Source organism: Delphinus delphis, chromosome 1 (genome assembly GCF_949987515.2).
Source record: "Delphinus delphis chromosome 1, mDelDel1.2, whole genome shotgun sequence".
Taxonomy (NCBI): domain Eukaryota; kingdom Metazoa; phylum Chordata; class Mammalia; order Artiodactyla; family Delphinidae; genus Delphinus; species Delphinus delphis.
The window spans coordinates 117,229,207-117,242,177 of NC_082683.1; the positions used below are offsets into that span (position 1 = coordinate 117,229,207).

Sequence of the window (12,971 nt, forward strand, 5' to 3'; positions counted from 1 at the left end):
GGAGAAAAGACAGCCTCTTCAATAAGTGGTGCTTCAATAAGTGGTGCTGGGAAAACTGGACAGTTAAATGTAAAAGAATGAAATTAGAACAGTCCCTAACACCATACACAAAAATAGACTCAAAATGGATTAAAGGCCTAAATGTAAGATCAGACACTATAAAACTCTTAGAGGAAACATAGGAAGAAGACTCTTTGACATAAAGCACAGCAAGATCTTTTTTGACCCACCTCCTAGAGTAATGGAAATAAAATAAAAATAAACAAACGGGACCTAGTGAACCTTAAAAGCTTTTGCACAGCAAAGGAAACTATAAACAAGACGAAAAGACAACCTTCAAAATGGGAGAAAATATTTGCAAATGAATCAATGGACAAAGGATTAATCTCCAAAATATATAAACCGCTCATGCAGCTCAATATTAAAAAAACGAACAACCCAATCAAAAAATGGGCAGAAGAACTAAACAGACATTTCTCCAAAGAAGACATACAGATGGCCAAGAGGCGCATGAAAGCTGCTCAACATCACTAATCATTAGAGAAATGCAAATCAAAAGTACAATGAGGTATCACCTCACACCAGTTAGAATGGGCATCATCAGAAAATCTACAAACAAAAAATGCTGGAGTGGGTGTGGAGAAAAGGGAACCCTCTTGCACTGTTGGTGGGAATGTAAATTGATACAGCCACTATGGAGAACAGTATGAAGGTTCCTTTAAAAACTGGAGATAGAATTACCATATGACTCAGCAATCCCACTACTGGGCATATACCCAGAGAAAACCATAATTCAAAAAGACACATGCACACCAGTGTTCATTGCAGCACTATTTACAATAATCAGGTCATGGAAGCAATGTAAACGCCCATTGACAGACGAATGGATAAAGAAGATTTTGTACATATATACAATGGAATAGTACTCAGCCATAAAAAGGAATGAAATTGGGTCATTTGTAGAGACGTGGATGGACCTAGAGATGTCATACAGAGTGATGTAAGTCAGAAAGAGAAAAACAAATATCATATATTAATACATATATGTGGAATCTAGAAAAATGGTACAGATGAACAAGTTTGCAAGGCAGAAATAGAGACACAGATGTAGAGAACAAACATATGGACACCAAGGTGGGAAAATGGGGTGGGGGGAGGGTGGTGGTGGTGATGGTGGGATGAATTGGGTGATTGGATTGACATATATACACTAATATGTATAAAATCAATAACAAGTAAGAAGCTGCTGTATAAAAAAATAATAAAATTAAAAAAGAAAGTCAGGATATCAATTTTAATATGATAAAATAAAATTAAAGGCATAAATTAATTTTTTAAATTAATTTATTTTATGGCTGCATTGGGTCTTCATTGCTGCACGCAGGCTTTCTCTAGTTGCAGAGAGTGGGGGCTACTCTTCGTTTCGGTAAGCAGGCTTCTCATCACAGTGGCTTCTCTTGTTGTAGAGCATGAGCTGTAGGCATGCGGGCTTCCATAGTTGTGGCTTGCGGGCTATAGAGCGCAGGCTCAGTAGTTGTGGAGCACAGGTTTAGTTGCTCTGTGGGATGTGAGATCTTCCCGGATCAGAGCTTGAACCCGTGTCCCCTGCATCGGCAGGTGGATTCTTAACCACTGCACCACCAGGGAAGTCCCTAAAAGCATAAATTTATGAGACAAAAAGAAACCCTTCATAAAAGAAAGATATTAAGATGATGAAATAATTATAAAAAGATACACACCTAAAAATATAACCTCAAAATAGTTAAAACAAGAATGGCAGAACTATGAAGACAAATCTGTACAACTATTGTAATTAGAAAGCTAAACTCTATTATATATTGGGTTAAAATGAGAGACTTATTTCTCTTTGATAGGTCAAATAAATGAAAAATAAGAAAATATATAAAAGTTTGGTTTATATGATCTATAATCTTGAATACATTGGCGGCAGTGGTGAAGAAAGTGAGCTTTAAAATTGGTAGAAAAATCCATTTCTTCCAAACAAATGTAACGTTCACATATACTAGGTCATCAAGGAAGCCTCATCAAGTCAAACTATCTATCTAACTTTAATGCTGTATAGTTTGGAATCTGTACTAAAGTGAAAACTAAAGTACTGTACATGTTTGAAAAGAATTACAAACTATTACATTCTCTTTGGATTGAAAAGGGCATTTTTACAGGGATTAAAAATACTTTGATCTGAACAGCAATAAATACCATGTTAAAATTTGTGGGGTACAGCTAAAGTAGTACTATGAGATAAATTCATAGCTTTAAGTGTATTAGAAAACAATAAATATTGAAAATAAGCCAAATAAGCTCAAAAATGAGAATAAAAGTCAATGAAATAGAGAATAGCAATCTAAAAACAATAACAAAAAAAAAATAAAGCTAAAAGCTGACTTTGAAAGGACCATTTAAGATGAATAAAATTGATTAGTAAAAAGAGTAAGATGCAAATAAGATACAGAGTGAAGAAGGAGATATGATGACTGTCACAACATATTCTTAAAAATAATAAAATAGTATTATTAACTATATGCTAATACTTTAGAAAACTTAGACAAAATGGATAAATTCTTGGAAAAATAAAGAATACCAAATTTGGCAAAATAATTGAATAAACCAATATGCATTAAAGAGAGTAATAAGCAAGTTCTTTTGCTGAACAAACCAGTCATAATAAAAATTATATGTTTAATTCCCTCTCATCAGACTCTGTTTTAAAAAACATATATTTGTAAATAGATTTCCCCATTAAAGTCTTTATTGTTGTTCTTCTTCCTATGGGACCAACTATAGCTCACATGAGAGCTCTGGGGGAGAAATTCTTAATAAAATAAATTTGGAGTTCAAAATCAAATTTTAACATGTGTGAGATATAATGCATGTGTCTGACACTTAATAAAATTCTCTAAATTTTGTAAAAAAAAAAAAAAAAGATATTTAAATAGTAATAAAAGATACCTTCTCCTTCTTCACCAGAACTTCAAACTCAGTTTTACAAGAGAGTATTAATGAGCTTTCAAGCAACAGATAATCCTTACCTTACAAAGCTGCTGCAAAAAAATAGAAAAAAGAGAAGGACTCCTTAATTCACTTTATATCGATCTGGTTAGTATAACCATGGTTCAGCAAATTATAGTTCTGTTTGGTTTATGAGTTTTAATGCAAAAATCTTAAATGAAATACTAACTTACTGAATCCAACAGTCTATTAAAAATAATGTAACATGATCAAGTTAAGCAATGCAAGGATGGTATAATATTAGAAATTTAATTAATGTAATTTACCTCTATAATGGAATGAAGATTAAAGGAATGTGTCTATCTCAGTAGATACAGAAACAAATCATTTAATAAATTTCAAAACATTTCTGATAAAAACTAAAATAGCCTTCTTAAAGGCTGCAACAAACATTGTGCTTAAATGGGGAAATTTCTAAGCATTTCATATAATATGGGAACAACATAAGAATACCCACCTTCATGGCTAGTATTTAATGTATACCGGAGGTCCTAGCCAACCAATTAAACATAGAAAATAAATAAGATGTATAATTGATGAAAGGGAGGAGAACAAAATTCTATCATTTATAGCTGACAAAATCATTTACATGGAATTTACAATCTAATTTACAATAGAATCAACAGATAAACCAGTAGATCTAATCAGAGCATAAACAGTTTGCTACTGCTGTAGTCTACAGGGAACTCTACTCAATGCTCTGTGGTGACCTAAAGAGGAAGGAAATCCAAAAAAGAGGGGCTATATGTATACATATAGCTGATTTGCTTTGCTGTACAGCTGAAACTAACACAACACTGTAAAACAACTATACCCCAATTTAAAAAAAAATAAAGGGAAACCTCAAATCAAAAGAAAAAAAAGAAATGTAATAAAATATATGACTTAAATTTATAACAACTAAAAATAGTTAGCAATTAAACTAACAGAATATACAAGACTTCTGTAATGAAAACTTATGATTGCATTAAAGACCAAAAAAGATGGCCTGACAAAATAGATGTAGCATGTTTATGCATGGGAAAACATCACAAGAATATCAGTTCTCCCCTAATTACTGTACAAATTCATGGCAACTTTACACAAAATTCCAGGAAGATGTTTTGAGAAACTTATTTATTCTAAAATGTATGTGGAGGAATCAAGGTCCACAAACAGCTAAATTGGTTTTAAAACATAAGAGAGAGTGCTTATCCTACCAGACAATTAAAAGCCAGAGTATTAGAACAGTTGTGATATAAAGGAGATGCCATAAGTCAGAGGGGGGAAAATGAATTATTAAGCGGGTTGAAATCAGAAAACCACTTAAATATATATGGAAAAATACAAAGCTGGATTCTTACCTCTCACTATGAACAAAGGTTAACCCCAGATTAATCATTTATTCAATAAATATTTATTGAGCATCTACTATGGGTGATGGACTTTTCTAGACACTGGATATATGCCAATGAAAAAGGCAAAAGTCCTTGCCATCTTTAAAACCCTAACTGCAGAGTGTAAAAGTATAAAGTCAGTAGAAGAAAATGTAGGATAATTTTTTTTTTCCACGATCTTGGAGTGGGGAAGGGCTTGTAAAACAAGGATCAAAAAGCACAAAGCATAAGGCAAAAAAACCACTTAATGGGCTTGATTACATCATAATTAAATCTGATTACACTTTATGACCCACGCATATAATCCGGGGGAAGTCTCTTACACTTGCATAAAGAGACTTGCTCAAGGTTGCTCATCACAGTGTTGTTCCTGATAGCAGGGAGTTGGAACCAACTTAGATATCTCTATCTCTAGAGGGAAGAAAAATGTGGTGGATGCACGCTGTGGAATACCATGCATCAGTTAGAGGCACTGGGTTGGATGTACACTCAACAATATGGAATAGAACTAAACATACTATTGAGTGAAAAAAAGTAATAACAGAATGGGAGCAATAGCACCATATCATGCAGGTAAATATAAAAGATATATAGAGTCACAACCAATTCTGTATATTCTACAAGGGTGCATACATACCAAGGGCACGTATCAAATAGTACAGAGCTGGTTCCATTGAAATGGGAATTAGGGATGAAGGGAAGAAAAATGAAATAAAACAAGAGTCTTGTATGGTTTGATGGTGGTAATGAGTTATGAACAAAGGAATGTGATTACTCTCCATACCTAAGTCACTTGGACCACAGCAGAGGGAGGACTGTTTGGATGTAGGATAGCTCCAGTGGGTTCAGAGTTCTTTCTTATATTTGGCTAAAACTGCCCTCCTATAAACACCCAGCCATTGGTCTGAGTTCCGCTGTCTGGCATTGTACCCAGTGAATCTTCAGGCTCTTTCACAGAACAGCACTTCAAACACTTGGAACGACTGCTTTAGTTTAAGTTTTCCCTTATCCAGTCCCGCATACTCAGAACTTTCAGCTGTTCTTCATATGACCTGTTCAGGCTCTTCTAAATTTCAGGGAACTATAGCATGACATCCACATTAGCTATGAAATGTGGCTTGCTCGTTTGAAAACTATGCTGAAAACCCACTGGGACCAAGCATCGTGTAAGGTGCTACGCATAGATGCTCAGAAAAAAGGAGATCACTTCCATGAGAGTTATAACTGAAAGGTCTTGAATTAATAGTCATGTTCTACTGGATTTTGAAATGTATAAAGTTCAAACAAATCTCTGCTATCCAGAATAAGTGGCCACATTTTATGTATATTGATTTATTCAGTCATTTATTTAAGAAATAGTCACTGAATATATTTTCTGTGCCAAGTCTTGCTGCAGGCTCTGACAACTGGAACATGCTTCTTTGTACCATGCAGAAAGGATCAAAGACCCAGGACCCTGGAGAGCAGGTTTGCTGTGGTGTCCTTTACCGAACCAACCAGAAGGATTTGGCCCCCTCAGCTCTCTGAATATGGCTACAGTGCACTTCTTCTCTACTATGGTTTGCTGTGACCCAAAAGTCAGAACGGCTCGTGCTTTGGGGTTCCAGCCACAATGTCTGCTCGTGTTTCCTAGAGATCTAAGTTCCTCTCTTTAATAACTTTAAAAGGTAAGGCTAGTGGGGTGAAATGAATCACTACGGTTTGAAGATGGGTGATAGAATGGGCATAGAATTCGGTACATTCCACACTAATCAGGTCTTAACTCTGCTGGGGCATTGTGTACCCTTCTGCTTAGCCACTTGTTTTATAGATGAAGAAACAGAGAAAGAGGAAGAGGTTGGTCTGCAGTCACAGAGCCAGGACTGGAACTCAGGCTCCTAACTAGCAGCCAGCGCTCTCTCTTCGCTCCCCTCTGGTCACGTGGTTGAAAGGGGGACGTCAACTGTGATGTAGTGGTGGCACCTTTAACAAGTCAAGGAGAATAGGTTCAGGCTGTCCTATTGCAAGAAAGAAGAGTGAGAGGGGAAAAGGGGTTTCGAAGCTGCTCAAGGTATATGCACGGGAGGCGGGGCAGGGGGAGTGATTTCTCTGAGACTGGTGGACAGTCACTCACACCAGGAGAGTCTAAATTGTCCGCTAGAGTTTGGCCTTACAGACCTACACCTGCAGGAGAAGCAGGGTCACTGGTGAGAGCTATCAGCCCACCTCTTCTATAAGTGCTTTGTCCAGTCTCCTTATCTTCAAGGCAAGACAGCCACATAATCGCTGTTACTGTTCTCTGGGGAAAAAAAAGCAGAAGACCAGCCATGAGGCTCAACACCCAGGAGTCACACTGACCCACACCAGTCAAGGGAAAGACTTCTCCCCAGGCAGAGGGCGATCTTGATGCCACATCAAAGTGACACCTTCAAGGGCTGGGGTACCACAGGGAGCTCTCCTGGCAAAAGAGGGGGTCTGTTTATAAGTCGAACATCAGAGTTTCCAGGACCAGATGCCTCCACTCACCAGCAGAACACCTGCGCCTTCCTCAGAGTGAGAACACCTAAGGCTTGTTCTAAGGAGGCCAAGGGAAAGGGAGGAAGAAGATGAGCTAATGGGAGGAAGTTCCCACTTCGGGAGCTGAGGATTTGGGAGCTTGCTCTGCCAAGGCTGGCCAAGCATGGACAACTGGTACGGCGAGACTCTCACCCAGTTCTTGGGGACGAACTCTAAAGGGTTCTCCTGTTGGAATTTGTGGTTATTTTATCATCGCTGAGACAAATACTACCGCCACCCCAAGCATCCTGAGCAACCCATCTGGGTTTGCCTGAGGACTGCAGCACAGGTACATCCCTGGGCTTCTACTCTGCCCCGTTTTATTCTTCTACGTGCTGTGGAGGGTTCAGGGAAGACCGAACCATGCTTTAAGACCTAGTTGGGAACAGGAACCACACCTTCAAACTCTATAAGTTATGGTAGAAAATGGCCGTGGGACTACATCTGCAGCTGAACCTATAGGAAGCGGGTGCATGGGTCGCTTCTTCTCTGGGTGCACACTCCTCTATGTGGGGGAAGGGGGACAGAAAATGGTAGAGGAGGGTTTTGGGGTTTTTTTTTCCATAATTAAAAAGCCACACTTAGTCTTGTTGGGGATGTGAGAAGTTTGCTCTGGCAGTCTAAAGGGAAACTTTGCTATAGACAGAGTACAATGGGTGTGGGGTGATTGCAGGCTCCCCAGAACTCTCTGTCCTCCGCCCTTCTCCCTAGCTAGCACTTCTGGTCCCATCCCCATCACCTACCCACTGATGACTGAAATCCCTTTCATGGGGCTATCACCACACATCCCACCTTGAGAAGACAGGGTTAAACTGTAAATGTCTCAGGAAGTCTGAGTTAAATTCGAACTACGTTGTAACTGACAGATGCTAGATTCTCTTCTGAGAGCAGACTTGCAGGGATGTAAGCAAGAGTAGCTGCTTGGGATATGATCTGGATTCTCCTCACTCAGATTTACGGACCATCTCTCCTTTTCCACCATGGCTTAATAACTTTTGGGGTGTATCTGAAATAATTATTCCCCTAACACTATATAAATGAATGCTTAGCAAATATTGAGCAAAATGTAACAGGATGAGGCTTGGGGAGAGGGTTGAAGCAATTTTCTCATTTGAAAATTCTGCTTGTTGGCCATCTATTCCCAAACCTGTGTTGTTTGCACAAGGTCACAGAATGAGTCTGAAGTCAGCTCTTGGAGAATGTTCAGGAGCCACTCTTCCTCCCCGGGCTGTCCAAGCACAGAGAGCTCTATGTGTTTGCCACCTCCAGGAGCTCGAAGTCACCACTTCCCAACAAAATGGAAAGTGCTCTTCATAGGATGAAGCTTTTTAAAGCTAACATCCTAGAAAGGGGCAATTATCTGTATCGGTTCTGCAAAGTAGCCCAGTGGTGGAAATGGGACTAAGGTTCCTGTCTGGCACCCGTGTGAAAGTTTTTTTACCATAAATACCATCCAGCTGTATCTTCGATCTTCTCCATCTCAGGGAGGGACAGGTTCTCTTTATTGGCCTTAAAAGGTGAACCACCAGCCCTTGATCTGGTTTTTCAAACTTGGAGATCAGTTCCTCTAGGTTTGGAAAGGTCTGTCTTTGAGCGCCTTCCACCGTCTGCAAAAATGCAAGATCACTCATCATTGTGCAATTGTGTGTGAAAGATGACACTTCTCAAAACAGTGGTTTTCAGGGCTGCCGCTGAGCGGTGAATTGAAAACAGGTGGCCGACACTTGTGTGGGAGCTCACACCATACGCAATAACCAGAAACCCTCCTTTTTAAAATGGAATTCTGACTTGAGCTACTCTGAATAAAGAAGATGAACAATCAAAGGTCCCCACCTCAGTCTGCAGTATCGAATGAGCCCCCATTCTTGGCAATTTGGGGACAGTTCTTGTAGGTACACTGTGGAGGGTACCCATCTAAGAGCTTATGTCAGAGTGAGGGGGACTAATACGGGAGGACTTCTGATGGGAAATGCAAAATATGCAACTTACATACTTGATGAATTCAGACTCTCCAGGAGAGCAAAACAAGACAAAAAGTCCCGATTTAAATTGAAAATGGGAATGTCAACATGACTCAGGTAAATTGTGAATAGTTGTTTTCTCTTTACCACCTACAAACCAAGTACAATTTTCTAATATAATCTTATAGAAATAATTTTAAAACACAAGAGCTTCCTTGGCTCTTATGTATTTGATTTTCTTAATGATCACTGTGGTTCTCTTAGGGCCACAGTGTTGGTCTACAGAGGAGTGGTGACAGGAAGGCTCTGTGACCTGGGGTGTAGTTAACCTCCATGACAGAGATGCAGGCTGACATGGAAGAGGGCTCTATGAAAGGCTGTCACTTCAGCCCAAGGTAGCATCCAGCACAGGCCCTGATACAGAGCTGCTGTATGAAATGCCCCTCTGTGTCAATGAAATGCCCCTCTGTGTCTGTTATAACCGACTTGGATGCCTCTCTGTTTTGTTCAGACAAGAGACAAAATGGGGTATTAAGGAATTATCCAGAATTTCCCAAAATATGCACAACAAAGAAATAAATGTTTTAAAATAGGTTGCTTTCAAAGCTGCAAAAATATTTTTTAAATTTCCATATATAACCTTCACCCATATCCCAAATGTTAAAATTTTATTTGCCTTTCATTCTCTCTCTTTCTAAATATATATGTGTGTGTATATATGTATACATATATGTATTCTTTTTTAAAAAAAATTATGAGAGTAAGTTGCTGACATGATATCCCTTTGACCCTAAATACTTCATATTTCCTAAAAAGCAAGAACATTACATATCCACACTAAAATGAGGAAATTAATCGTTTGTTTTTTTTTCAGGTACATTTCTAACTAAATGAACAGACCTGACCAAAGACAGTTTAGAATATCAATGGCCATTATAGGGAACTTTTTTTTAAACATCTTTATTGGAGTATAATTGCTTTACAATGGTGTGCTAGTTTCTGCTTTATAACAAAGTGAAGCAACTATACATATACATATATCCCCATATCTCCTCCCTTTTGTGTCTCCCTCCAACCCTCCCTATGAGGAAATTAATCTTGATGCAATACTATTACTAATCTACAGACCTGATGCAGATTTTGTCAATTGCCTCAATAATGTCCTTTGTGGCAAAAGAAAAATTACATATATGTGTGTGTGTGTGTGTGTGTGTCTGGGGATCATTGTATATTCTAATCTCTTTCAGACAGTCACAGTGAACTTTAGCATATTAAAGATTCTGAGAAATCCTGCAGTAAAAAAGTCTGCTTAACATTTATGCAAGTGTTTCAGAAAGATTAGTTCAGGAGTCTATGTTAGTAATTAAAGATTCAATGACATTTATTATACTCTATTTCCTACCAGAGAAGTAACTTCAAAAAAAAAAAAAAAAAAAGGTTTTTCTGCTTAGCTCTCAGTAAACCAGAAGCATTAAAGAAATCCCTGAATTGCCAGTTGACTGATGCTCCCCTTTGCATTTTCATACAGCTATGGTGTCCCCGAATGTCGACTTCTTAAACATTCGGACCTCTCCCCACCTTCCCTTTCCACTCATCCTGTTCGTTGTTTAGTCTTATAATTTGACGGTAGTCTTATATGGAGTTCAGGTTGGTATATTTGACCCCTGGAGGAACTTTGTGCCTCTACACTTTTGAACAACAGCCTTGTTTTTCTTGAAAATGGAACCCAACTCTAGTGCATTCCTATTTCTCTGAAAGAAAGACAAGGTAAACTACTGATCTGATTCTAACTCTCCGCAGTGCTTCCCTGTTTAGAATGCCTCTTCATGGCATCTCAGGTTCGAGAGATGTTCTCAGGTTTTACTCCCCCCAGCTTGTGTTGTTTTTGTTATAGGAGTTCTTGTATGTTCTTACCTGTATATTGTAATACCCATGTTTCTCTTTGAAGATTCGGTATGTGTAGACCAACTTTTTAAACCTGTGGAAAGATGACTGTGTGAATCACAATGTTCTTATATGCAAATCCAGGTAATATCTACCACTGTATTTTGTGTGCAATGGCTTTGTCAATCTTGGATCCCAAAAAGAAACTGATCATTTTCAGACCTTCTCATCTGTGGGAATTTGAAAGAGAGGTTTTAAAATGGAGACCTTTATTCTATGGTGGAAGTCTGGGCTGTAGCAAAGAGAATAAGGAGAGAAATTTTACAGTTTCCATTGTCTTGGTATTTCTCTCTAGTTTTTTCACTTAGCCCTAAGTTGATACAACATACAAAACACCATCAAGCCATTCCTGTGTTGTTTATTAAGTGACAGGTCATTGACCTCATTAGAGATAGTTAATGTAACTAAAATAGAGAAGGTTGGGAATTTTGTGCAAGGAAGTGATGTATTGTGCTCTTTTTCCTCACTGGAACAGGAGCCACTGGGTAAGTAATCTAACTAGAATTTAGATAACAGACTCAATTGAGCAATTTCCAAAACAGGAAATAGCATACATTACCATATTTCCTCAATTCCAAGATGTCATCAATTGTAGGATACAGTCAATTTAGTAGTAGCTTTTGAGGAGAAAAATGCATACATTAAATGTCTCTATCAACTGTTAACTATGTTCTGATTCCAAAGAAATATTAAAATGTAAAAAATGAGGATAAAAAACATTGACATGAAGTTCAAATTATCTGACTGATCACTCCTCACCCCTTCACTTGCACCCATGCCAAAGAATCAGATGACCCATCTTTTGACTGAATTGGGAAGGCAGATAGCTATAGCTTTAAGGTACAGGAGACGTCATTGCTGATCGTCTGGTGGCTTTGACAATGGACTTCAAATCCCAATCCTTTTTGTGGGGTTTCCTGAGGCCAGAAGAAGCTAGTGGGTGTCTTTAAATCACATGACAAGCAACAAAAAGTTTTCACATGAATCCTTGTCTATATGTGACAAATTAAAGTATTCCACAGTCTGGGAAGAGGTCTCACAAGTGTCTTTTCACAGAAGTATTATTCAAATCGGGATCCAAACAAGGTCCATACATTGCTTTTGGCTGCTCACATGGTTTCTTGAAACTCAACTATCATATAGCCTAAGTTAAATTCTTAAATAAATGACTTTATGTTTAATTACATTGTTGTATTATCAGCCTAAGAAAATCTTTACTAGAGGAGTTTGAAAGAATAAAACAAATGGAGGTTCTATATTAATTAATCCAAAAGCCATATACCTCAAGTTAGAAAGACTGACATTGCTCAAATATAGTCTTATTCTTTGCAAAGTATTTTTAATGAAATAAGCCACATTGCAGTGATGCTTTACAAGAAATTGATTTACTGAACTTGTGATACCTATATGCATTTATTTTGGAATGTTTACCCCCAAAAATGCTGTAAGAGATTACAGAGCAGTGAGATTAGTATCCACTTTATACAATTGCAATATTATTGGGTCGACATAAAGACTTATTGTAATGCCTCCTATTCTAATTATTATTTTATAGATGCCACTTATAAAACTTTTAAAAGATACATGATTTTTCAGTGTGCATTTACACTCAAGGCAGTTATAAAGACCATGTTTCCCCTGGGCCTTCGGCCCCTGTCACCACGGTGACGAAGGAGCCCCTCTTTATCCCCCAACACTCACAGTCTTGTCTCTACCCTCTGCCTGGAATCCACTGGGCTAATCTCATCATGCCCTTTATCCCTGTTTGTTAGTCATTGCAAAAAGCCCAGTCTCTCAGGATATCTTTTCTCCTGTTTTCTAATCCTACAAGGCTCTGTACAGCCTGTATTGTGTCCTCTCCCCAGCTCCTGAAATCCTTCCTTGTGTTCTCTAGCACTCAAGGTCTGCCATCATCAAAGTCTCCTATGTCTTCAACCTATTCTCTAATCATCCCTGTCACCTTCTCACTCTGAGGGAAACCTGCCTCTGTCTCACGGACACTGCTTCCCCGGGACCCCACTAAAAGGCTGCTGCTCTCTCCTCACTGCGGGCCTGGAGGGGAGGCCCGTGTTCCTGTTTTTGCAGCTCTTCAATGTTGTCTCCTGTCTCCAAACCCTCAGCTTTG

At 38.5% G+C, this 12,971-nt stretch overlaps 1 protein-coding gene across 2 annotated transcripts in view; it reads right to left on the reverse strand.

Annotated features, from left to right (window-relative positions):
* Window positions 1-1,248: 1,248 nt before the first annotated feature.
* Window positions 1,249-12,971, reverse strand: part of SH2D1B (SH2 domain containing 1B) — a 36,991-nt gene continuing 25,268 nt past the window's right edge. The window contains exons 2-5 of one of the 2 annotated variants that reach the window (XM_060008990.1): window positions 10,817-10,880; window positions 8,383-8,548; window positions 6,612-6,684; window positions 1,249-1,652 (exon numbers count right to left, since the gene is read on the reverse strand). In XM_060008990.1, coding sequence (XP_059864973.1) covers window positions 6,647-6,684; window positions 8,383-8,548; window positions 10,817-10,880 — 268 coding nt within the window. In that variant the 3' untranslated portion in view covers window positions 1,249-1,652; window positions 6,612-6,646. Of the gene's footprint in view, window positions 1,653-6,546; window positions 6,685-8,382; window positions 8,549-10,816; window positions 10,881-12,971 lie in introns of those variants that run through there. The other variant, XM_060008998.1, reaches the window with a different exon arrangement.